The sequence below is a fragment of the Phacochoerus africanus genome, chromosome 2 (assembly GCF_016906955.1).
Source record: "Phacochoerus africanus isolate WHEZ1 chromosome 2, ROS_Pafr_v1, whole genome shotgun sequence".
In the NCBI taxonomy this organism is placed as follows: domain Eukaryota; kingdom Metazoa; phylum Chordata; class Mammalia; order Artiodactyla; family Suidae; genus Phacochoerus; species Phacochoerus africanus.
In genome coordinates, this window is record NC_062545.1 from 188,771,551 (window position 1) to 188,799,384 (window position 27,834).

Consider the following 27,834-nt stretch of genomic DNA (forward strand, 5'->3'; position numbering starts at 1 on the left):
TGGTGTGTCCCCAAGAAAAGAAATTAACTACATTTTAGGTTTGCGACTAAGAGAGATTTATAGATTCATGATGCTTTCCTCGTGTCTTTTAGCTTTAAAAATTAAATTGCCATTTGTTTTGAAGATTATTATTGTAAGTATTCGGCAATGTTAAATACTTCTTTTTTAAACATTAGATCTTCTTTTAAAAAGTGCAATATGAAGTTTGTTGATTATCAGAGTACTTTTTAAAATGAAAATATTTATTTTTTATAAATATGAAAAACTATTTTTAATCTGTGCTTTCAGCTATTTATATTGTGTTGATTTAAAATGTGTAAGTCATTTCTACTTTCCAGGTAAAACTGCCATGATCCTAACAGGCAATTACATATTACAGAGAATGACATTTCCAGTTTTCAATAAGTAGATTTCTTTCTCAGGTCCAGAGTCACATACTGTTTATAAAGATGTGTAAAGAGAATTTTTTAGTTGTGTTGGACTGTGTGCATTGATATTAATAATATTAGAAGGTCAGCAATATATTTTCCTAACTTACGCAATAGTCTCTTCATATTTCTGGAGGATAAAACTAGTTATGTGGGGGTGGGGGATAGGGAGACACGTTAGCTGAAATATCAATTCTTAATCAAACTATCGATTATAAGATATCGATTATGATAGTAATTGTCATAATTACATAGATGCAACCAATTCCAAAAAACAAACAACATCTCTGTCTTTAAGCCACCTCAGTGTCTTGAGTTGCCTGGCATGCTAGCTTCTTCATTCTCCATTTAAGATGCTGTGATGACATGGGCACCTCCTCACTGGGGGTCTAGTTCACTGACACTTAAGTCAGAAAATGCATTGACAAGTGATTCAGTATCACGGCCATGCCTGCAGCATGCAGAAGTTCCAAGCTAGGGACCCAAGTCACAGCAGTGACATTGCCAGATCCTTAACCCACTGATTCACCAGGGAAATACAACCAACATATTCATTTTTCACTGATGGCAGGTGGGGTTCCACATTCACATCCTTTAAACTATACAGTGGTATTTAGGTGGCAAGTGAATCAGCTCATAATGTACCACAATCTAGGTAGTTCAAGGGGCTCTAGTAGTGTGCTTATTCTTTCCTCCTTCAAGTTTCCTGGAGAAGAAGGGGAGGAGCTCATATTTATTGATGTGCTTGTAGAACTCGACTAAGTACTTTACAAATTCATTCTGTTATTAAGTGCCTATTATATACCATACACTATACTAAGTTCTTGGGATATAGTGGTGACCTAAATAAAATAATACAGACTCCAAAAGCCACATATTATATGATTCCATTTATATTCTATTTGGTTCTTACAACAACCCTGTAAGGTATATATTATTAACTCACATATTACACATAAAATTGTACTTTCTAAATATTTTAACTCATATAAAAATATTAAAAATTTAGTCATTTTACTATGTTTTGTTTTTTGGTTTTTCGGGTTTTTTGCCTTTTTTAGGGCCTTACCCGCGGCATATGGAAATTCCTAGGATAGGGATCAAATTGGAGCTGTAGCCGCTGGCCTACCATAGCAATGATGTATCTGAGTCACGTTTTCGATCTACACCACAGCTCACAGCAACGCCGGATCCTTAACCCACTGAGCGAGATCCAGGGATCGAACCTGTGTCCTCATGGATGCTAGTCAGATTCGTTTCCACTGTGCCATGACAGGAACTCCCTCATTATTGTATGTTTAGAAAGGAAATCCAGAAAGTATATGTTTTCCTATGATGAAAGAAAAGAAAATTTGGATTTTTTCCCCCTATTCAAATCTGATAATAGTTTCCTTTATTCTTAAATATTGATGATGTGTGGTGATGATGTGTGGGCCTGGCTCTTGGACAAACTCACAAAAATGAAATTAAAATGATAAAAATACAAGGAACCCGAGTAAAAAGAAAAAATGGGCAAAGGATTTGGATAGACATTTCTCCAAAAAAGATATACAAATGGACAATTAGCACAAGGAAAGGATGCTCAACATCATTAGTCATGAGGAATATGAAAATCAGAACCACAAAGAGATATTACTTCCCACCCACTAGGATAGCTGTAATCAAAAAGACAGACAGTCTTGACAGTGTTGGCAAGAATGTGGCGAGCTTGTGGTCCTCATACATTGCTAGTATGTAAAATGTAAAATGGTGCAGCTGCTGTGGAAAACAGTTCAACAGTTCCGCAAAAAGTTAAACTTACTATACCACTTCCAGGTATATTCACAAAAGAATTAACAACAAATACTCAAATAAATGTTTGTACTTGAATATTCATAGCAGTACTAGTCACATAGCCAAGAGGTGGAAACAATCTAAATGATCATCAGTTAATGAATAGATAAACACAATATGGTATGTTCATCCATACAATGAAATTTAGCTATAAAAAATTATAAAGTACAGATACTCCTACAATATGGATAAAACTTGAAACCATTATGTTAAGTAAAATAAGCCAGACACCATTGGTCATATACCGCATGATTTCATTTATATGAAATGTCCAGAATGGGCAAATCCATAGAGACAGAAATCAGATTAATGGTCGCCATGGGCTGAGGCAAAGGGACAGTAATTGCCAATGGCACAAGATTTCTTTTGAGGAGGAATGAAATATTCTAAATTAGATAGTGGTAATGGTTGCACAACTGTGAATATCCAAAAAGCTACTAAATTGTATATGTTAAATGGGGATATTTTATGGTATATGAATTATATGTTAATTTTTTAAAATTTGCAGTAATCTGGACAGTTGTCTCATAGAAATCTGAAGAATACAGTTCCTATTCCTCTTTACCCCAGAATATATCTAACACTACTGGCCTCAGTGTAACAAGTGTGACAGCACATTTGAGCTCACACTTCTCAGCTTGTTTTAGAAATTATTTCACAGGGAAGTTTTGAGTTTTGAAGAAAGGCAAAAAAATCCAGGGATTTGTGCACCAACCTTGTGGTTTGAGCTTTAGATTCCTAGGAAATAACAAGTCATGATTTATGACATCTCAGGTCTGGGTATTTTATATTTTGTTCCTACAGACATAAATGGGATTAGCTAGAATTCCCTGGTGGTCTAGCGATTAAGGACCTGGCATTGTCACTCCTGTGGCTTGGGTTCAGTCCCTGGGCTGGTAACTTTTGTGTGCCACAGGTGCAGCTGAAAAAAAGGGGGGGGGGATTAGCTTTTTGAAAAAGGATTTCCTTTGGAGATGTGTGAAAATATTAAGGATAGTTTTACTTAAGTCAGCTAAGAAATATCTTGCAATTTCAGCTTTAGTAGAATTTTTAAAAAATATTTTTGTGCGTATTTTACATGTGCACAATAGAGAAAATTTGTATATCTTAAGGTTCCATTGGGCTTGGAGTAATATTTAAGAAAATATCAGATTAATGTTCCCAGTTCTTAGGATATTTGGCATTTTGCAGAATCTAGTCCTGTGTGTGAAGTGAATTTTAAAGGAGATGATATTTTTACATTTCTTCATTAGCAGATATCAAGTCATCTTTGATTTATAAAAGATTTTTTGGTCTCCAAGAATGAAGAATTGGGTTGGAATTACGGATTAATTAATTAGAAATTAAATGGGCTAGGAATTAATTGCTTAGTATCTGGTAAACTTACCAGTTCATTAAACTAGCAGCACTTTGTTCTACCCAAAACATCCTGTCTTTATGCCCTAGAATCCTTGGATTCAGCTCTGCTCTGACTTGGACCAGGTGAAGTGAAGTTCGGAAATGTTATGGGCAAGTTTTGTCTTTCATTAATCCAGCTCAACCTAAAACAGGCCATGTAGTAATCAGACTTGTAATTTCCTATTAAGAAATTTGAAGCTGGAGTTCCTGTCATGGTACAGCAGAAATGAATCTGACTAGGAAACATGAGGTTGTGGGTTCCACCCCTGGCCTCGCTCAGGTGGGTTAAGGATTCAGCGTTGCTGTGAGCTGTTGTTTAGGTCACAGACATGGCTCAGATCTGGCGTTGCTGTGGCATAGGCCAGTGGCTGTAGCTCCGATTGGACCCCTAGCCTGGGAACCTCGATGTGCTATGGGTGCGGCCCTAAAAAGCAGAAAAAAAAAAAAAAAGAAATTTGAAGCCAAGTATAGCTCTCCCAGGAGGTAGGTGTGCTTCGGAATAAACTATTAAAAGAATTATTTGTCACTCTGAATGTAAACTGAGATGCTCCATTCTTCTCTTTCCATATACCCAAAACAAAAAATAAGAAAGAAAAGGAATGCTTGAATTGTTATTAAATTATATCCTCTTCTTTGTAAACTCGTGGTCCTCTTAAAGTTCAATGGCTGTATACTAAGAAAAATGTTCAATACAGAAAGAACCCAGACTCAGCAGTCAGCTCTGTAACCCCTGATCCTTTTCCTTCTATAATTTTTATAATAAATTCTTGTAGTGCATTTATTCATGATTTTCAAAGATATTTCCATTGGTTATGAACTTGGGAAAATAATATTCACATTTTCAGGACAATATTTATCATTAGCCAGATGCAATGCAACATTGATTGTTAACATTTTTGAATGTTAACAATCAATGTTAACTGAAAAGAAGATAAAATACAAATGTGAAATTTGGAGTACTATAACTTTAATAGGCTGTATGATGGACTTTAAAATAAGGTAATATTAAGTAATTTAGTATATCTACATATGACAGAAGAAAGGTAGGAGGCTAAATTGTAAAGCTATAGAGCCTCCTGGAGATAAAAGAATAAAAACAGGCCTGTTTGAGTATAGTTATGCTCAACGGCGGCAAAATAATGAAATAGACCTACGGTTCTATTACTCTAAGACATTGCGATAATACAGAAAATAAGATTATAAAAATTCTTAACACTCAAGGGAAAAATGAACCATTCAATAGGAGTAGGACAATTTGGGACAATTGATAATCCTTCCATACTTTTCAAAGCCAATGGAGAGACCAGATAGAACAGTGACGCAAATGATTACTCTGAACATAAGGGCTTAATGTGTTGGTGCTTTGCTTTTTGTTTTGCCAGTTTTCAGACTTCTTAATGTCCTGAGTCCTTAATGCTAGAGAAAAGCTGAGAATATGCTGGTAGCTCTGGGGATGATGTCATCATGATATTCATGGTCTGAGTTAGCAAACACAAGACACATGCATGGTAATACCCTCCATCACGACCAGCATCTCTAACGGATCATGACCCTTGGTCCCAGATCTGCCCTCGGAACTCTTTTCAGCACAGTACTATAGGCAGTCACTAATTTTCAATTAGATCTGCCTCAAGAGAACAAGCTCATTCAACATAGAATGTTCAAGGATGTCCAGCAGGTGGCGGTCACGGAATGACTCATTAGGAAGGGGGCCAGTAGAGGCGGAGGAAGGAAGAATCCCAGGGTGCTAAACAACGCTAAATTTAAAAATAACAAAGAGTTGACCAAATCTAATTATTCCCTCCCCTTCATAGATAGACACATTGATGACACAGGAGGCTTCTGCACAACTATAAGTGATGTTAAAAAAAAAAAAAAGAGCGAGAGCACTCTTGACTTGAAGTTGGGAGGTAGGCTGCCAAACACTGTAGTTTGCCTGGCATGTTCCTTTGAGTTTTTATCTGTATGTATTATATATTTAAAAGTCTGTGTATTCCTACTAACAAAAGCAATTTATTCTTATTTCGAAAATTTCAGTGTTAGTAAAATATGTAATGAAGAAAATAGTAAAGATCCTCCGTGACACCTCTATTAGGGAAATAACCACTCAGTGATTTTGTGGCTATTCGTCCATATTTTTCATGCATATTTAGTTTCATCTTTTTAAATGTGTAATATTCTACATCTGAATGCCCCATATTTTACTTAGCCACCCCCTTTACTGATGGACTTGAGTTGAGGACAGTGTTATTCCACTGTAAACAGTGCTGAAATGAACATCTTAGTACATATGTTTTTGTGTTCTTATGCAAATATTTCTGTAGGGGGAATCCTTAGAAGTAAAACTGCAAGAATGGAGAGTATAAACATTTGAAGTTATAAAAAAAAATTGTTAAATTGACCTCCAAGTATGCTGTATCAACTTATACTCACACCACAACGTATTAGACTAGACTGCCTCTAGTTTGTTTTTTAAGAAACCCCAAAACGATATGAGAAAATTATATTTAAAATTAGATTCAGGGAGTTCCCATCGTGGCTAGGTGGTTAACAAACCTGACTAGCATCCATGAGGACGCAGGTTCGATCCCTGACCTCGCTTAGTGGGTTAAGGATCTGGCGTTGGCGTTGCTGTGAGCTGTGCTGTAGGTTGCAGACGCAGCTCGGATCCCAAGTTGCTGTGGCTGTGGTGTAGGCTGGCGGCTACAGCTCCCATTTGACCCCTAACCTGGGAACCTCCATATGCCTCGGGTGTGGCCCTAAAAAAAAAAAAGACAAAAAAATTAAATTAGACTCATATAGTCTTAGGCCACACTACTTAATAGAAAGAAAAAAAATATGTGTCCAAAGGGAAGAGTATCACAGCTGCCAGTTGTCAGGGCAAGCAGATATCACAAATGTGCCTTGTTGGATTTAATTGATTTCTGAGATTCCTCAGCATTATCAGAATGGAAAAATAGGACACCACTTATCTGGTTTCACATTAAAGGAGTGAGATAAAAGGAAAAAGTGGAAACATTATTAATAATGTAGTATTTTTTGAATCTTCTGTTCCAAAACTTTGACTCAAGATCAAGACAGTACATTATTGAGAATAACGTAACATAAAAAATTAGGTTCCTAAAAGTGACATCCTATTTTCTTCATGAAATACCAGTGTTTGGAAAAACCCATAATAAATTCGAGTGGAAAAAAATTCACACTTTTTGAAAATCGTTTCTTATTTACTTTAAATACTTATAACACTGCCTAGTTTTATGTGCTGTTTGTATTACTTAATACTAAAGGAACTATGAGGAAGTACAGCTTAATGGACAACACACTAAGAGTGAATACTAGTAACAACTAGCATCTTTGAGTACTAGCCCAAGTACTATGTTAAGTGCATTATGAGCATTATCTCATTTAATCCTTATTATAACCCTACAGGTAAGTACTGTCATTGTCTCCCCTCGCCCCAATTCATAATTCTTTTTCTCTGATGAGAAACACTTTAAGCATATTCTCAAATATAGATGCGTTAGATAGTGATTTGTAATGCTGGAACACACCTTAAATCTCATCTTCCTCCTATGATTCACTTCTCCCTGGAAGGGGATTCTGACTGATTACACCTTTACTTTCCCTTTCTTGGGTATTGTGAGGATTAAACATTCACATGAAAATAGGACATGTAATCTGTTCTGGATTTGCTTGCAAACCCAAAGGGAGAATTTTAAACACGGTGATGGATCCTCTCAGCTGGAGTGAGCTGAGAAGGCTGGAACTCTGTTCTTAGGGTGGCCTTGCTTCACTTTTTTCTTATGTTCAGGTGGGCAGAACATGGCTCTGCTCTTCTAAAGTTTTCTCAGCATGGAAGAAGGTCTCAACAAGTCCTAAAAAAGCAACAGAAATAGATACTTGGTGCTTATGGATAAAGGCACGAGGATAATTTGCTTCACTGATGAATTTTTGTTGGACAATTGAGGGGCTGCATTGTGGTGGAGCAAGGAGAAGAAAGCGTCAATGTACATAAAACCAAAACTACATTTGGCAGGGAAGGGATCCATACTGAAAAAGAAGCTTGCAAATCTTAGTAGGTACATGTTGGGCGTAGCATGAATAATAAATTCCAGGGTTTGTAGAAGAAAAATGGCATCACAGAGGCAAAGGAAAAGAAGAAAGAAAATGGATCAACATTCATTCCGCTTCAATACAAAATTATATTGTGCTTATGTTGAAATACCTATACTGAACAATACTTCATCTGTACCCCAGTCTATTTGTAACAAATGTGTCATCCTGGGGCATACTGAAGAAGTCTGAGAAGATGAATAGTTAGAGGAAAGATGGTAATGAAGCAGCCTTGATGCCACTTGATCAAAAATAATGAAAGAGATGAAGACATGGTGCATCTATGCAATAAATGCTAAATGAAATATCAGGTATTACTGGTATAATCTTTGGCATTTAATGCATTCTCAAATTAGAATCCATCTACATCTCCATTCTTCCTTCATTTGAACATTACTAGTTAATTAAACTCAGTTCCTGAATAAAAATGTTAGGAGTGACCAGTCATGCTTTTATCTAAGATTCCCCAAGAAAAGGAATGTCTTAAAATGAATTTCTGGGTTTTAGGTTTCAAACTATCCTCTCTTTCGGGGCCTTTAATTGCTTTCTGTCAAACTGGGAAGTTAATCTGGAATGTTTTTAGGATGTTCAAGTTATTGCAAGTTTTATACCTAAAGCAGATTCACAGCTGTGCAGAGAACAACCTTTGAAGTTACCATGCTTTGCTAGTATCTCAAATGCTTTGATCTGTATGCACCATTTTTTTCTAGGAAATTTTCTTGTGATTGTTGTATTTCCTCTCATCAAGTATTTTTATTCTACCATGTCCATATTTTTTATGAACAAAGGGTGACAAATATATTTTGCCAGCTGTGCTACCATTGGTAATATAGAAATAAGAGAAACAATATTACTGAAGTTATCTATATGATTTAAGTTCTCATTAGAATGGATTTTGATTAAATAGTCTTTTTTTTTTTTTTTTCCATTTCTTGGGCCGCTCCTGCGGCATATGGGAGGTTCCCAGGCTAGGGGTCTAATCGGAGCTGTAGACACTGGCCTACACCAGAGCCACAGCAACGCAGGATCCAAGCCGTGTCTGTGACCTACACCACAGCTCACGGCAACGCTGGATCATTAACACACTGAGCAAGGGCAGGGACCGAACCCGCAACCTCATGGTTCCTAGTCGGATTTATTAACCACTGCACCATGACGGGAACTCCCGATTTTGATTAAATAGTAATTTTATATTTTTATTGTTACTATCTGGTATTTGAATAAGAACGGTGGAGTCATTTGTAAAATGAGAAAAAGGAAGAAGAAAACAAATACATTTCTTGATGAGTGTTTTTCTTTTCTTTTTTTTTTTTTTTGCTTTTTAGGGTCACACCTGTGGCATATATGGAGGTTCCCAGGCTAAGGGTCCAATTAGAACTACCACTGCCAGCCTACACCACAGCCATAGCAACGCCGGATCCGAGCTGCATCTGTGACCTACACCACAGCTCATGGCAATGCCGGATCCTGAACCCACTGAGCAAGGCCAGGGATCGAACCTGTACCCTCATGAATACTAGTAGGATTCATTTCCGATGCGCCATGACAGGAACTCCATTCTTTTATTTGTTATAGGAGTAGGTTTGGGGAAAGTTTTTATTAAAATATTTAATAATAATATATGTTTAAAATTTAATGAAATAGTTAATAATTATATTGCATATGAAACTATTTATAAATGTGATGGGGGAAGAGAAGAAAAGTCAAGGAGAAAAAGGAAAAAGAAAGAAAAAAAGGAAATGTAACAAAGGAAGATTAAAGTAAAAGTGAGAAGAACCAAAACCAAGGAAGAGCATGAAAGAGAAAAAGAGAGAGAGAGAGACATAGACATAAGAAATAGAGGGAGGAGTTCCCTTGTGGTGCAGTGGGTTAAGGATCCAATATTGTCACTGCTGTGGCTCTGGTCGCTGTTGTGGCATGGGTTTGATCCCTGTTGATCCCTGGATCAGGAACTTCCACATTCCACTGGCACAACCAAAAAAAAAGGAAAAGAAAAAGAAAAAGGAAGGAATAAAGGAAAAGGGGGGTAAACATGAAGAGATTATTCTCAGCAAATCTTACCACAGCTGTTGCTATTACTTTAAAATATCTATACTTTGGAAGTCCTGTTGTGGCGTAGCAGAAACGAATCCGACTAGGAACAACGAGGTTGCAGGTTCATCCCTGGCCTTGCTCAGTGGGTTAAGGAACTGGCGTTGCCATGAGCTGTGGTGTAGGTTGCCGACGTGGCTCAGATCTGGCGTTGCTGTGGCTGTGGTATAGGCCGGTGACTACAGCTCCCATTCAACCCCTAGCCTGGGAACCTCTATATGCCTCAGGTGCGGTCCTAAAAAGACCAAAAAAAAAAAAAAATCTATACTTCATCAGCACTATTTTCAATAGCCAAGACATGGAAACAACCTAAATGTCCATCAACAGAGGAGTGGATCAAGAAGATGTGGTACATATACATAATGGAATATTACTCAGCCATTAAAAGGAAAGAAATAATGGCATTTTTAGCAACATGGGTGGACTTAGAAATTATCACGCTAAGTGAAGGCAGTCAGACAATGAGACACCACCATCAAATGCTATCACTGACATGTGGAATCTGAAAAAAGGACTCATGAACTTCTTTGCAGAACAGATCCTGACTCACAGACTTTGAAAAACTTATGGTTTCCAAAGGAGACAGTTTGGGAGGTGGGGGGATGTGCTGGGGGTGTGGGATGAAAATTCTGTAAAATTGGATTGTGATGATCATTTTATAACTATAAATGTAATAAATTCATTGAGTAATTAAAAAAAAAAGAAGAACCCAACCCTGTCAACACCTTGATCTTAGACTTCTAGCTTCTGAAATTTTGATAAAATAAATTTCTATTGTTTAAGCCAAAAAAAAAAACCTATACTTCATAAGTTTCTTTATTTCTTGAGTACTCACAATACTAGAAAAGAGTGGTCCTGAATGCTTTTCTTTCCTGTTATTATATTTTAAGGGAAAGAGGCTTTTCAGAGTGATCTTTATTTCTTAATGGTCTTGAATACAAGGATAATGCAGTGTGGTTATTATTTCTGGTTTTAAAAAGTATTGCTTGTGTAGATTTTCCTACACTGACATTTGCTGTTGAGGTGTTCATATATTTGTTTATTCTAAAAGATAATTGAATAGTTTAGAGGATACTTCAGCTCCCACTTATGAAAGATGCTAAAAATGTTGAACAAATTAATGAACTCTCTACAAAATCCTTTTGTCTTAAAGTCAAATTACTCTCTTAAAAACTGTTATCATAGTTCCCATCACAGCACAGCAGAGACAAATCCAACTAGTATCTATGAGGATACAGATTCAATCCCTGGTCTCACTCAGTGACTTAAGGATCTGGCATTTCCATGAGCTGTGGTGTAGGTTGCAGACAGGTCTTGGATCCTGTGTTGCTGCGGCTGTGGTGTAGGCTGGAAGCTGTAGCTCTGATTCAACTCCTAGACTGGGAACTTCCACATGCAGCAGATTCGGCCCTAAAAATGCAAAAAAAAAAAAAAAAAAACAAACCCAAAAACAAATAAAAAAACTGTTATCTAACTCTTCCAGAAGGCAATGAATACATCTGAAGTTACAATTTATAATACTGCATTGAGAGAATGCATAGCAATTAAGACCTGGGCCAGGGATCAAACCTGTGCCACAGCAGTAACTCAGTCACAGCAATGGCAATGCTGGAGCATTAACCCGCTGCACCACCAGGGAACTCCAGTAGTCACTAATCTTAATAGGAACATTTTCAGCATTGTTTTTGTGTTTTAAGTCAGCCTTATTACCAGGGTCATGTGGTGATTACAAATGCCTACTTCATTGCCTCTATCTGGGCAATAGCTTTTTGGTTTACTGAACATTTTTAGCATACACATTGGCTACAATGGCTACAGACAGAGGTACAGTGTCTGACACAACATACAGAATATTTTCAAAACAAGTATTAGGGCTGGGATTTGGATCTGAATTTAAGTTGACTTTTTAAGGTTTCCTACTAGTAAGGCGGTATCCTTCTGAATATTGGCCAGCTCCTTTCAACACTGGCACTCAGGCTAACCTGTATCAGGCTTATAAAGTTTTGCTTTTCTTGTTTGCCACTGTGTGCTGGCACAGTGTGCTATGTTTGAGCAACAGAAGTAGCTAGGGATTAAGCCAATTGGCTACATGACTTTGAAAGTCAATTGCTGAGAAAGGTGAAGCCAAGTGCAGACTTCTCTGTAAAGAAGAGCCAAGAAGATTCTAAATGTATTTGAGGCTCTCAAGAGAAACAGCTGCAGATAGGAACACTACTTAGTCTTAGATGATAGTTGATACTTTATATATACTTTATATATACTCAGCTCTTCTCCAGAAAACAGGACATTTTGAAATGTGCAACAGTCCTGCTCCAGAACACAAGTGCACCTTTCACCTATTTCTGATGACTTTTATTTTCTTTTGTTGTTGGATCCCCTACATAATTGCAAGCATATCCGCAGGCAAACACAATGGTAAACAGTAGATGGACACCTCCTCCTCAGATGCAGACAATATCTTCCTGGCTGGCACTGCTTCATTCAGCCATTAACCCACTTTTATATGCTCTTTTGAGCTAACGGTGCAGGAAAGCTCTTAAAAACTTAAAGGAAAAGATGTTTCTCAAATTTCATGTTTTGGTCCAAGAGGTTTTGGTGAAGCAGTCTGAAAATGCTAAGAAAAAAGCAGAAAGAAAAGCCTTCCAGAGAGTCATAAACATCCCTGGGGCCTCTTTCAGAGTAAGCAACATGTGCAACCTTTGTCAAAGTACATTACTGCCACAAAGCAACCCAGTCAGCTCTTCCAATGGGGCTAAGAGATCCCTCTGGATAGTGGGAATTTTCAAATCACAAGCAAGCAGCCCTTCTGTACTCTCACTGAAGAGGGTCTGAGGGTGAGTGCAAATGCCTGGACCCTCTATCCTCAGAAGTTCATTGTTTGTTGTCTGCCTTCCTCAGAAGCAGCTGTAATCACTTGCTCTCCAGTTTTCCTGCCTTTACAATTTCCCCATCCAATTCATTTGCTGCATGGCTATACCACAACCACCTTAAGGCACCCGTAATTGAACCAAGCACCCTCTGATTGAAAGCTTCAGTGGATGCCCATGCCCTAGAGAATGAATGGGCATAAGACTCTCTTCCACAGTTTTCTTACTTGCAACATGCTCTTGAAAAACTGGACAAAGTACTTGATGTTTTCTGAACATGCCCTGTGCTTTCTACTGACAAATCTTTACTCATTTCATCCTCTTGTCCTAGGATACCTACCCTCCACCAACTGCCCCTCACTCTCCTCTACTGAGGAAAATGCCTCTGAAAGTGACTTTATTTGGAAAGAGAGTTTTTGTAGATGATCAGATTAAATTAAGATGAGGTCTTTAGGGTGAGTCCTAATCCAATATGAATGGTGTCCTTATAAAAAGAAATATGGACACAGACCCAGACAGGCACAGGGGGAAGATAATGTGAAGAGGTAAGGTGACAACAGAGGCAGAGATTGGACTGATGCAGCCATGAACCAGGAAATGCCAAGGATTGCTGGCCACCACCAAAGGCTGGGAAGAGGCAAGGAAGGGTTCTCCCCCAGGTTTGAGGCAACATGGGTCTGCCAACACCTTAATTTGGGATGTCTATCCTCAATAACTGTGAGGCAATAAATTTCTGCTATTTTAAGGCACTCAGTTTGCAGAACTTTATTATAGCAGCTGTAGGAAACAAATACATTAGACTGTCAAAGCCTAGTTCATATGGCACCTATTCTATTAAACCTTCCTTGATTTCAATCTGTCCAAGTAATTTCTTGTGTGTTCCTACAACCTCATGCTACTTTAAAATTTTTTAAATTTTTTATTTTACTGGCCACACCTGTAGCATATGGAAGTTCCCGGGCTAGGGGTCAAATTGGAGCTGCAGTCACAGGCCTACACCACAGTCATGGCAACACTGGATCTGAGTTGCTGCACCACAAGAGAACTCCCCAAAATACCTATTTCTATTTCTTTTATTCTTTTCTCCTTTTTATCCTGTTTGGCATTCTAAAACTCCAAGTTAGTTTGAGTAGAAAAGAAGCATGGGGGTATGGGATGTAAGGCCACACAGATACTATCTCTGTGATTGCTTTGTAGATGAAATCAAGATCCCAGAGAATATGAACTTGCCAAAGTGCATAAAATTACCTTAAAGCTCTCATTTTCTCATGCCCTTAATTTTTAAGGCCTAGTGAGTTAACTGAAATTATAGTCCTGTTAGGTGTCATGAAATTAAAGGATGTAAAAGACCATATGTGTTTTCTGATCTAATCATTAGAATGGGCCTTCCTCTAGCAGTCATTTTTTTAATTTAAAAAAGTAGCCTTTTATTGAGATTGAATGGATCACATATTCCTAATCAGAAAAAGAAATCAGAAAAAATTAAACAATTTCCATTTTGATATATATATATATATCAAATATCACTATATATATATAGTGAATCCAGGAGAAAAAAATTGGATGGGGTGTCTCTTCTATAGCAGATCTATTTCCTTGCTTTCCTATCAATTGAAACCATGCAATATGGTTTGAATAATGGAAAATAGATACATTTTTTTCCAGGATTAAAAAATATAATTGAAATGCATGCAAAATTTATCTTACAGTTGTTGACATGGAATTTCCTTGCATAGCCACACTTGTATCACTTTTACTAAAAAGATAATACATACTGACAAGACTTTAAATGTCTTTTGAAAAAATCAAAGTTGATTAAAAATATTGAATTAAGGAGTTCCCGTCGTGGCGCAGTGGTTAACGAATCCGACTAGGAACCATGAGGTTGGGGGTTCGGTCCCTGCCCTTGATCAGTGGGTTAACGATCCGGCGTTGCCGTGAGCTGTGGTGTAGGTTGCAGACTCGGCTCGGATCCCGCGTTGCTGTGGCTCTGGTCTAGGCTGGCGGCTACAGCTCCGATTGGACCCCTAGCCGGGGAACCTCCATATGCCACGGGAGCAGCCCAAGAAATAGCAACAACAACAACAACAACAACAAAAGACAAAAAAATATATATATATATATTGAATTAAGAGTTCTCTTGTGGCACAGGGGTTAAGGGTCTGGTATTATCATTGCAGCAGTTTGGGTCACTGCTGTGACATGGGTTCCATTCCTGGCCCAGGAAGTTTCACAGCCCCTCCAAAAATATGTTGAATTATTTTTTTCTTATGCAAACATATTTTATTATTGTGCAAGATTGCCCTCTTGTGTCTTCTCTAGTTATGTCATTATGATTTTTATCAGTTTAATATTTACCTTTTAACTTTTCAATCTAAAATTAACTTGGTGCTAAGCAAATTTCAAAGCCTTATATTCAAAACCATATAGATCAGAAATTAATGTTAGTGCTGCGAGTTCCCATCATGGCTCAGTGGTAATAAACCCAACTAGTATCCATGAGGATGCAGGTTCAATCCCTGGCCTCACTCAGTGGGTTAAGGGTCCAGTGTTGCCATGAGCTGTGGTGTAGGTCATAGATGTGGCTTGGATCTGGAATTGCTGTGGCTGTGGTGTAGGCCAGCAGCTGCAGCTCCAGCTCCACCCCTAGCCTGGGGGGGAAAAATTAATGTTAGTGCTGTAGTTTGTGGTATATTCTATACCTTTAAATCTATAAATTCACATATAAAATATGATGTCCTAAAGTTAAGAAAAAGTAGAGAGAGGTAAGCAGAGGTAATAACAAATAAAATTTTAGAATTATGTCAAGGAATACTAAAACCTTAACACTAACTACCCAGTTTACCAAGTTATGGGAAATGAGGCCAATTCACTTATTAGGTCTGGCTTAATTAATATCCTTGGAGTTTCTCAATTTAGCCTACTTAGTTATTATGGGTATATAAAAGCACTATTAACATTTTTAATTATTTAAACTTTTTTTCCTTGTGTATTAAATTTAGCAGTTTTCTTTTTAATGTTGCCTAATTAAAATAGGTACTTTCATATGTTGAAATGTAAATTTGGTGCACTCCTTTTTTTTTTTTTCTGTCTTTTCTAGAGCCACTCCCACAGTATATGGAAGTTCCCAGGCTAGGGGTCTAATCGGAACTGTAGCCACCAGCCTACCCCAGAGCCACAACAACGTAGGATCCGAGCTGTGTCTGCAATCTACACCACAGCTCATGGCAATGCTGGAGCCTTACCCACTGAGCAAGGCCAGGGATCGAACCCACAACCTCATGGTTCCTAGTCGGATTCGTTAACCACAGCCACGACAGGAACTCCCAGTGCACTCCTTTTTTTGTAAGTCAAACTGGCAGTATATATTAAAAGCCTTCAAAAAGGATTATCAGGTTTGCTCCTAGGAATTTACCTCAAAAGCACAAACTTAAGTACCCCCCCAAATTTTATGCCCAAACTACTCCTCATAGTATTATTTGTTGTGTAAACACTGGAAACAACCTAAACACAGCTGCATGTTGAATTAGAATATAATCATACAGCGAAATTTTCTGCAACAATTAAAATTTTAATGCAATATTTAAAATAACATAAATTTTTGTTATAACAAGTTTAAAAGATTCAGGATATAAATACATATATTACAATGATCTAAAAGCAATTCTCCCAAAAGTAAAGAAAGACTGCAATGAAGTGCCTTAAGATATTAATAGTGGTTGTCATTTGGGGGTGGCACTTTGGTAGCTTTTTCTCTATTTTTCACTTGTCTGTATTTACCACAATTTTATGTTGAATAATGTATTACTGTTATCATGGGGGAAGTCCTCATGTTCCTAATATCAGGAGAACTGAGGTACTGCTCTCTTTATATAGATCAGGAATTTTTTGGGCTTTCTCTGCAAGCTCAAAAAGCTTTTGTAAAGGAAACCAGAACTTCAGCAGCTACTTCAGGATATAGCATCCAGTTGAGTCATTGTAGAAAAGTGGAAGGGGGGCCCTTAGAGCACTAAAAAGAGTGGGGAAGGTTCTTAAGATGGACACTTTCTCTCTCAACACTCTATCCTTTGCAAGAGGAGAAATACAGAGTCAAGTGATAAATTCCTCTTCCAAACGCATAAGAGCAAACAAAGCAACAACCATATATTGAGTGCTAAATATATACTAGGTTGGTTGAAAAAGATCAGAAGCTAAATGTGATGAATGGCTAAATGAAAATAAGGACAACTACAGATTTTCACCTTCCTGCTTGCAGTCTTACAACAGTTTTCCAGCCTGCTGCAAGAGTGATCTTTTCAGAGAGCAAAACTTCAACAGATTCCCAGTGCCCCTGGGGATAAATCCTAAACTCCTTACGGTGGCTGACAAGAGCCTTTATCATCTGGCTTTGGCTTATTTCTCTAGCCTCCTCTTCAGCATCCACTCCACATCCCAAGCATTCTGACCAGTGGGCTTTTCTTCTCATGTTATCCTAGGTTGGACTCATCTTGTCTCTTTTGTCTACTAACCCCTGCTTATTTCTCAAGTCTCTGGTTAAATGCTGCCTTCACTGGGAAATCTTAGCTGACCCTGCTATGTGCTATGTGCTTCTATTGTAATCACTGCTTTCCTTGTCATAGCCCTTTCTGTATATCATCAAATTCTCTGGTTTAATTGTCCTTCTCATCTGGACTGTAGGCTCTGTGACGGCCAGGGATGAGTCCGCCCGGTTCACCTTGATACTCTAATGGCTAACTGGGGAACAATAAATATATACTGAATGGATGAATAAGTGGATAAATAAGTGAAATAGCCTAATTGTATTTAACTTCTCCAAAACTTGCCTTAAAGACATATTCTAATTGATGCAACTGCATATCAAAATAAAGACTGAACACATGTTGTGATGGTGGTGGTCCTGGGGATGCTGGCAGTTCTTCACTCAGCACTTTAGTCTTGCAACTTGTCCTCACTTAACAGATAGATATTTAGGTGCACATATACTTTAAGAGATTTTTCAAATTAAAATTTCAAGCTCCTTATGGGGAGGTGGAGGGAGGAAAGAAACATTCTGATATGAAATTCCATGGTGGTGTAATGGGTTAAGGATCCAGCATTATCACTGTTGTGGCTCTGGTTTGATACCTGGCTCTGGAACTTCTGCATGCCATGGACATGGTCCAAAAAAAAAAAAAAGGATATCTTCATTCAACAATAGAGGTGTAGGAGTTCCCATTGTGGCTCAACGGGTTAAAAATCCGATGTAGTCTCTCTGAGGATGCAGGTTCCAACCCTGGCCTTGTTCAGCGGGTTAAGGATCTGGCCTGCCTTGCTGCAAGCTGCCGTGTAGGTCACAGATGTGGCTCAGATCAGGTGTTGCTATGGCTACGGCGTAGGCTGGTGGCTACTGCTCTGATTAGACCCCTAGCCTGGGAACCTCCATATGCCATGGGTGCAGCCCTAGAAAAGACAAAAAAACAAAAAACAAAACAAAACAAAAAAAACAAAAACCCACAATAAATTTAAAAAAAGAATAAATAAAATGATGATTCATAAAATAGTTATAAATAATCTTTAAAGACATGGGGAAATAATAATACAATATTATTAATAAGTTCCTTTGTAAAGATTACAAACTATATATACAGCATAAGTTAATCTCTTCCACATAAAAATAAATTCACATAGTATATACTGTATTTACATAATAAAAAACTGAAAGTAAATGCATTGAAAAGTAAATTGTCATTATTTCTGAGGATCATCACATATAAAATACTTTTCTTTCCTATAATTTTCAGGATTTCTCTCAGAATAAGCATGTATTACTTTTGTTAAAACACCGAGTTATCAAAAAAGATCTCTATAATAAAATGAATTCCTTTATGTATAAGCAGTTGTTTTAAAATGTGTTTTAAGACTAAAGGATAGGAATGAATATTTTTCATATAGCACACATATATTTTAAACTGAATAGATTTAATAATTCTATGACCTTTAATGCAGATGCTATGAGAAAACACTATAAAATTATAATCATCTTAAATTTGACTTCTCAAATATCCTTATGTTAAAAATTTTTCTTATTTCTCAAGGGAAAATAATTTATTAAGGGATATTTTATGAAATGTCTTGGAAAGTAAATTAATGTACATATTACTATGCCAAGCACAAATACAATGACATTAAAAAAGAAAGAAAGAAAAGACAAAAGGATAGCTAGAGGCAATTAACTAACTGTATAGTTAGTTGAAGTGGATCAGGGGAGAGGCTAACTTGGGCAGAATTACCTTTTAAAATAGGCTGTAAAAACAGCAATTCAAAGCTAGTCTGGGAATGTCCCTCACCTGCACCACCTACATCAAGAGATCTAGGAAGTTGCTTTTCCTTTTGCTTAACAATAGGTCCAATGATAAGCAAAACTGCCCTCCTCCAAAACTCCCTGAAGTGCAAAAAGACTAAGATCAAAGGAACCATTAGCCTCTCCCTGAACTTCAAAGCCTTCTCCTATGGGAACTCAGAGAAGCAGCTGTAAGACAACTTCGAGATTTCCATTACATTGTATAAATACAACAAGACTAATACCTCGGTGACCATATTCTGTTTACTTCTTCACTATGGTTGTATTTTAAGTTTTACAGTTTTATACACATATTAAAATGAGTAACAAATCAAAAGATATTAGGACTAGAGACCTACCCACACCAATGAGCACTGCTGTACTAAGCGTTACTTTATTTTTGGGCTTTCTAAATCTAGCTTTTTAGTGTCTTGATCATTTCTATATTTCCCCATTCAGAAAAAAAGTAATAAAACTAGCATTTTGTTTCACACAGTTTGTGTTTTAATGCAATATTCAAATAAAGTCTACAGAATCACTTACCTTTCCTGGAGTAGTTTCACAGACTTGGTCCCAGGGACAATGAAAGAGTCTCTTCTAAACTGGCTTTAGGATTAGGATGGAGCTGGCTCTAGGAATGGCAGAAGAGAGGAAAAAACCTGGATTCTCAATATAACTGAACCAACTAAACTTAAACTTCACCATGCCTTGATCTCTTTCACATGATTTAACTCACTTTTTGTTTGTTTGTTTTTTAGGCCCACACTCATGGCATATGGAAGTCCCTAGGCTAGGGGTGGCATCTGAGCTGCAGCTGCCAGCCTAAGCCACAGCCATAACCATGTGGATCTGACCTGCGTCTGCAACCTATACCATAGTTCACAACACCACCAGATCCTTAACCCACTGAGCAAGGCTGGGGACTGAACCTGAGTCTTCAAGGATACTAGTTGGGTTCGTTACCGCTGAGCCATAACAGGAACTCCTAACTCACTATTTTTTTTAAAAGCTAGTTGAGTTGTTTTTTTCTGTTATTTGTGGCCAAAGCAACCCGGTCAAAGTTTAGATTTGATCATTAGGCAATAGGGAGTCACTGAAGAAGTTTAAGCAGGAGATTGACATAATCGGTTTACATTTTATGAGGACAGCAGCGGCAGAAGTGTTGAGGATGGATGAGTAGGTTGGGAGACTGGCTAAAAGTTACGAAGGGCTTACTATGTGCTTAGTACTAGTCTAAAACAATTTACATATATTAATTCATCTAATCCTTCCAAAATTCTACGAGCCATATATTATCCATGTTCAACAGGAGGAATCTGAAGTCCAGAGACATTAAACTGTTCAAGGCCACACAGCTTGTAAGTGGCTGAGTCAGGATTTGAACCCAATTATAGACATTCCTTTAAGCCTCCCACTCCCCCAAACCATATATATGAGGAGAAGCTCATCTCACTCTCACTCTCACATCAAGACCCAGTTGGTATAAGAGTAAACCTGGCCCCATTCCAGATTGATGCAGAAAACAGGCTGGCAACCCAATCCTGGTCCAGCTTCCAACCGCAAGTTCATACTGCATATTTCATAGGGTTATTATGAGAACTGTGTTAGTGGAAAGGCCGAGGTGGAAGACAACCAATTTGTTGAAGAGAGAACTTGCACCTGAGTGGAGACCTATTTATTGTAGGTTAGCAGTTTCACTGTGATGGAAAGGAGAGGAAGAAATCATGGCAGCTGGTCCCCAGAAGGAGCATATTTATAAACTTTGAAGCAAAGCTAGCAAAATTACTATTGAAAATTTAGGAGAGAGAAAACATGATGGGACAAGTCCCAAAGGAGATGGAAAGAGATGGCATCGAGCTCATAGGTGGAGGGAGGCATTAGTCTTAAAGAAACGGGTCACCTCCCTCCCACTAACAGTAGTGAGGGAAAGAGGTTAAGAGTAAGTTCAGATAGAGATGCATTTGTAAGAGGGAAGAAAGTTGAGGAGGTGCACCTATGGAATACTCCATTTTTCTTAGTGAAAATGGAATTAGTCCCCTGCTGATCAGGAGTGTGAAGCAAGCACTGTAGTGGTCAAGGATAGTCACTGCTGGATGAAGCAAGCTGGGAAGACAGGTAAAATCATTCTAGAGTGCTGTGCTGAGAGCATAGCTAAATTAAAAACCAAGAATTTTCAAGGGCTTTAATACGTAGGTAGGAATATATGATTCTCCTCAGCACTTCTCACCAATTCAGATGGAGATATGAGAGTCAGCTTGTCCATGTCTGCAGGCAGGTTATCAAAGTTAGTATGAGGTTGAAAGTAATGGAAATGGAGCCCATTTAACCATAGCACTTTCTGGGTCCCTATACTTTGCTGAGGCCTCGGTTCTACAAACAAAATCTGTGCCTAGAAGTGGGACTGTAAACCACTGTTCTCAAAGGGAAAGAGGGTCAAAAAACAGACTGTTACTACTCACTCCTTCACTCCCACAAATTTAAAGGGAAGAGTCAAACTGTTAATAAAGCATTTTACCTGGGAATCTCAAAGTGTTCCAGGATTACCGGTGGCAAAATAATATACTAATATGAATCCTTTGATTAAATTTTATAGTCCTCAAATTTGATGTATGCCTTTTCTTTCATCTAGAATAAAACAAAGCTAAGGACACTCATATTCACAGCTTTAGGTATAGTAGATAGGATTAAGAACCACATGGCTTATAAAATAAAACTACGAATATGATGAATTATTCAGTATGTGTGCCTATGGTACACAGGATATCATCCTGCTGAATTAATGGAACTTAAACCATGTCTCTGTTATCCATATCTTCATTCCCACAGTTATCTTTCAGGTCAGTACGCTAGGCCTCCCCTATACATCTAGGCAATAAAAGAAAAATGTCTAGTTGGAGTTCCTGTTGTGGCTCAGTGGAAACGAATCTGGCTAGTAACCATGAGGACGCAGGTTTGATCCCTGGCCTTGCTTAGTGAGTTAAGGATCTGGCGTTGCCAGGAGCTGTGATGTAAGTTGCAGATGAGGCTGGGATCTGGAGTTGCTGTGGCTGTGGCATAGGCCAGCAGCTATAGCTCTGATTCGACCCCTAGCCTGGGAACATTCATATGCCATGGGTGCAGCCCTAAAAAGACAAAAAAATAAATAAGAAAAATCTCTAGCTATTAAAAAGAATTAAGAAGGAACTTTTCTCCTTCTAAGTTAATTTCAGGAAGTTTCTTTAGGATGTTATATTGAAATTGCTATTGGTTATTTTAATTGACTTAACGAAGAGTTTTTCCTTCTAAAAAATTAAGGCGTGCCCTTTCATTGTTCAGAAGAGAACAAAGACAATAGTTTAGAAAAATGACTACTGCAATATAGGATAATACAAAGCAATAAAAATACCAACTATCCTGATAAAAGAGTGTCACTGGTTACACTTCCCCTGCTCTGAGCCCACTCCTTGCTATGATGTCATTGCTCATGGAGATAGCAGTCTTTTCAGAGTTGCAAATACGGCTAAAACATTAAACAAATCTTACTTCTTTGCCCAAAATAATGCTACCATCATATCAGCATATTACTCATGAACATAAGTAAAGAAGAAAAAATTGCATAAGTATAAGGAAAGAATTCCTAGAGAAGTTATCTGACTTAGAAGGTCATCATGGTATTTCAACACTGAGATATGAAGCCAAGTCACTGGTGCTTAGATATCAGAAATCTTAGTGGCTTATTAATTAGCATGAGGTCAGAATTTACCTTGTAATTATAATCCTAGACTGCTGAATGAGGGAATAGCATAATTCAGTCCAAAAACATATCAAGTCCAGTTTTATGTGTTAGGTAAGTGAATACAAAATGAGTAAGACTCAGTTCCCGATCTCAGGGAGGTCTTTAAAAAAATCTCACCTTTCTGAAAATAACCCTGAAACAACCTCAATTTAGTCCCTCAGTGTGAGAAAGCTCAATGCCAAGTTACAGTGTAGAAAGAATCTGAAGACTTGCTTCCAAACTCATTCACTACAATGGAGTCACATCTTTTAAGGAGAGGGTTATATTCCACAGTTAATGACTGATACTGTTCTCAACCAAAATTACAATTAAGCATGTCTTGGGACCTTTTGGCCATTTTTTTCTACATGACTTGAATGGATCATTGTTTCTTTGGCTAAACACCCAGGTTATACTTAGAAACTATGTTCTTTGAAAAATATCTATCTTTAAATAATGTATGTACATCTGGAAATATGGTTTTGTTCTGTACTTTTTAAAAAAACCATAAATGGGATCACAGTGTACTTATTATGCATCTCATTTATTTTATATCCCTGAGGCATTTACAGATCTTTCCAAGTAAACAGCTGTGGCAACTTGTATTTTCCAAAAACGCCACAGCAATACCTCTGGTCCCACGTGATCTTTAAGGACTCTGCCTCTCCCCATCAAGAAATAGGCTCAATTTCCCCTCCTCTGGAATGTGTGTGAGATTCTGTAATGGCCTGAACAAATAGAATACAGCAGAAATGATACTACGTAACTTCTAAGGCCAGGTCATAAAAGGGAATATGCTTTCACTTGGAGCGCTCTCTCTCCCAGGATACTTGCCCTTGGAACCCAGCCATCACCGTCTGAGAAGGCCCAAATCAGCCCATTCTAAGAGACCACATGGAGAAGTCTACATGAAATCAAATTGAGGTCTCCAGCCTGCAGCCTCCAGCCAGAATCAACTACCAAGGAAGAGTGAAAAGTTTTCAGATGATTCCAATCCCCACAGTTGAGGCTCTGTGCATAATGGAGCAGAGAAAGTCATCCCTGTTGTACTCTGTGTGAATTCTTGACCCACAGAATCTGTGAGCATGGTTGTTTTATACCACATGTTGTGGGGGTTATTTGCAATGCAGCCATACTAAGGTGAAAAGTACCAATGTATATTTATTTCAATCTCTTAAACAATAGCATAATTAATAATATTCTGTAGTATTTGTGTATCATAAAATCATCCCTGTATTGATAGATCCTTAGGTGCTTTGGAATTATTTATTCCTACTACAGACAAGGCTGAAATAAATAAGCTTCTACATGTCTATTTATGCACACATGTATTTCTACAAAAACCTACAAATGAGTTTTTATAAAAACCTATACATGAGTACATGTAAGATATTTAGGACAGTGTCTGGCACATAGTAACACATTTTATTATTACCATTTTTATCACTATAGTTTGACCTTCTATATAGAGGGTTATAGTTTTTCCTTAACATCTTCAGTGACAAGGACCCTAACAGTTGTACCTAACAGCAATGCTACAATGTATCTTATTTTTTAGTTTGGATTATGGCAAAAGTTGCGAATACTCAAGAGAATTATATCCCTGAAAACATCTACCTGCTGCACACCTGCCTAGCTCTACAGTTTAAAAAACTTAATTTGCTCCGTGAGCTGGTGAGTTACACTACCTGCGTTCCTCTTCAAACAGATGGGCTGAAAACCGTCCGCTGGGGATTAGAGCGGAAAGAGTGGAGCCTGGCGCTCAGCGCGTGCAGCAGTTCTCTTCCCTTTGCATCCACTCTCTCCGGCCGACCACTTGGCAGAGGGCAGGGAGGAGGTTCAGGACACCTCTTGACCGGTGCTTTTCACCTCATCACAATTCGGGTCACGTTTAGGAATGTGCCTCTTAGCTATTGTCACTCTCTTTCACCATCTGTAACTCTGCCCCAGGTATGCTTGCAGCTGCCCAGCACCTGTAAATTCCATTTACCGCCAGTTTTCCTCGGCGGGGTGAAGGGGATAAGGAGAGAGGCAGCTTCTTCTGCCTCGAAGGGGTAAAGCCTAAACTTAATTCACATAGCATACCACCAGGTTTCAACAGCCATTCCCATGTTTTCACAGTGCAAATCTTTTAACTTCTCCTTTTCAAGGATTTTTCTCTCCTGATTTGCTCCATTTTTAAGGGACTCGGGTAACCTGCCCCCTGACCCCAGTCAGGGCAAAGGTTAAAACGTCATACAGCTGCGGAAAAGCATTTCTAGATTTGCCCAAGCCCGGGGGAGCAGGCCCCGAGCTGGCGGTCTACGCCGCAGCTCCTTCGAACGCGTGTCCCGTCCAGCCCTCTCCGGCCCGGGGCTGCAAGGTCCACGGGCTGAAGAGTCCCAAAGCCGAGGACTGTGGGTTCAGAGCTAGCTACTCCACAGCCTTCTCTAACTTCCCCACCCCACAGCCCCACCCATTAGCACGCGGTCTCCTCGGAGGCCCTCAGGAGACACCACCGTCCCCGCCCCTCCACAGGTCATCTCCTTCCACGCCCCTTTCCCTCGGCCCCGGCAGCCGGCAGGCAGGGAAGTGTCGTAAAGCCAGGCCCAGGAAACTTTACCCGGGGTAACAGCCGAGGCGCTTTACGGCGACGGCGGTAGAGTGTGAGCCTTGGTGGCGGAGGAGGCGGCCGCGGGGGCGAGGGAGGCGGCGGCGGCTGAGGAGGAAGAGGAGTGGCGGCAGTGGCGGCGGGGACCTGTGCGGGGTGAGCTGCGCGGAGGGGACGGGGAGAGGCCGCGGTGACAGGCCCGGCGGATGGGCGCGGGCGGACCAGGACGGTGGCCGGCTGAGCTACTGGGCGGCGCTGAAGAGCTGGGGGGGGGGGCGCGAAATTGGGGGGCCATCCCTGTGAGGGACGGTTTCTGCCTTTGTTTCCCCCCAACCCCCGGCGCCCCCGCCCCCCGCCCCCTCTGCTCCGCGCTAGTCGGCTGGGTCTCATGGCCTCCTCTCTCTGTCTGTGTCGCCTCTAGGATGGCGGAGGTACCGCCTGGGCCTAGCAGCCTCCTCCCACCACCAGCACCTCCGGCCTCGGCGGCCGCCGAGCCCCGCTGTCCCTTCCCGGCGGGGGCCGCCCTCGCCTGCTGCAGCGAGGACGAGGAGGACGACGAGGAGCACGAAGGCGGCGGCAGGAGCCCGGCGGGCGGCGAGGCGACGGCTGCGACCAAGGGGCGTCCGTGCCTCCGCTGCCCTCAGCCGCCGCAGGAGCAGCTGCAGCTCAACGGATTGATCAACCCCGAACTGCGGCACCTACGGGCGGCCACCTCTCTCAAGACCAAGGTTTTGAGTGCGGCCGAGGCGGCCACGATCACGGCCACCCCCGACGGGGGTCCCAGAGTGACTGCAACAAAAGGAGCCGGGGTACACTCGGGCGAGGGCCCCCCTCATTGCCTCCCCAATAATGCGAGAACTGCGCTCCCCAGCCCGGCAGAGGCAGCGGCGGCGGCGGCGAGCGATCCCGCGGCGGCCCGCAATGGACTGGCGGAGGGCACCGAGCAGGAGGAGGAGGAGGACGAGCAGGTGCGGCTGCTGTCTTCATCCCTGACCGCCGGCTGCAGTATAAGAAGCCCCTCAGGCAGGGAGGTTGAGCCTGGGGAGGATCGGACGATACGTTATGTCCGATATGAATCCGAGCTACAAATGCCCGATATCATGAGACTGATCACCAAAGATCTGTCTGAACCCTACTCCATTTATACCTATAGATATTTTATTCACAACTGGCCACAGCTGTGCTTCTTGGTAAGTGGATGGAATGAAAAAAGGGTGAACCCAGCAGAGAGATCCAGGCCGTACAGGGCAGGGAGTGTGAGGGCTGGAGTGGCAGTGGATGTGAACTGCCTTTCCTAGTACCTTACATGATGTAAAGTGCGTGTACACACTGCTAGTTATTTAATGAAACTGTTTTGAAGGTAAGACTTCAGGATCCGGGTTAACTTGATATTGATGTAAATGCAACCAGCCTGTATGATGTATGTTGGGGGTCTTTGTATCCTGTTTGCATTAGCTTATAATCATGTTTGACTGTCTTTAATTATCCTCCCTTATACTCAAAGCACTTTGCAATCATTTAATTTGAACACGGTTCTTTTCGGATACAGGCCTTATTAATCTTTCAATTACAGCCATAATCAGGGAAGAGTGTATGCATAAACATGTTTTGGTGAATTTGATTGTCAGTAAACTTTCTGTGGCCACATTGGAGAATTAAATCTTACAAACATATTCCATAATTATGGAGATTGTTTCCTTTTACTTTAACAGGACAGTTAATTTAGTTGTAGACAGCCCCTTTCTGGTGCACAACTTCAGAAGGTGCTACTAACACTTCTGATGGCTGAAAGACTCTTGAAATTTGAACAAAATACCCATTTGGGGAGTGTAGGAAACATGTGAAATTGTTTCTAATCTAATTTTTTTTAAGAAGCAAATCAGAGATATGCCTAAATACTAGTAGTAGTACTAGCTTGTGTGAAATATAACTGACAGAAATTTTTTACTTATATATGGTAAAAAAGACTTGGCTACCAAACAAGCTGAATAATTTTTTTTTAAACTTTTGTAGTACTGATAGTACCAATAACTTCCCAGTAATATTGACCTATTTCAGTCTGTATGAAACCTTTCACTTAAATATTGACAGCAGGTATGTGCTTTGTATGTTGTACTCACAAGCATGTCATTTCCATTGAATTTTATCAAGGAGAGGCCACATGGTTTTAAGGAGTATTTTATTATGTGTGAAGGGAAAAGCCACTACCATTATTTATTGTTTTAAAATTGACTTACCTGCATTTATTAATGCCCTGCAAGATGCTTTAACAGTACTTTAGAAATCTGTCTTTTTGATTCTTCAGGTTGGTGGTAATCTGAAAATATAACTTCAGTATTTTAGATTATGATGGTTCTGCTAGTTTCTGTGTTCACTTTGCTAAATTTCAGTTTAGTATGTTTGTTTAAACTGGGAACTATTTTATATTCTACAAAACTGCT

General features: G+C 39.5%; 1 protein-coding gene and 1 long non-coding RNA gene across 3 annotated transcripts in view; one reads left to right on the forward strand and one right to left on the reverse strand.

Annotated features, from left to right (window-relative positions):
• LOC125119871 (uncharacterized) overlaps nt 1-25,464 on the reverse strand; it is a 90,341-nt gene extending 64,877 nt beyond the window's left edge. Inside the window, exons 1-2 of the long non-coding RNA XR_007133199.1 lie at nt 24,492-25,464; nt 19,593-19,680 (exon numbers count right to left, since the gene is read on the reverse strand). This is a non-coding gene — a long non-coding RNA (uncharacterized LOC125119871). The remainder of the gene's footprint in view (nt 1-19,592; nt 19,681-24,491) is intronic.
• The window catches only part of NAA30 (N-alpha-acetyltransferase 30, NatC catalytic subunit), a 32,591-nt gene continuing 30,158 nt past the window's right edge, over nt 25,402-27,834 (forward strand). The window contains exons 1-2 of one of the 2 annotated variants that reach the window (XM_047767435.1): nt 25,402-25,549; nt 25,815-26,583. In XM_047767435.1, the coding sequence (XP_047623391.1) occupies nt 25,816-26,583 (768 nt within the window). In that variant the 5' untranslated portion in view covers nt 25,402-25,549; nt 25,815. The remainder of the gene's footprint in view (nt 25,550-25,814; nt 26,584-27,834) is intronic. The other variant, XM_047767436.1, reaches the window with a different exon arrangement.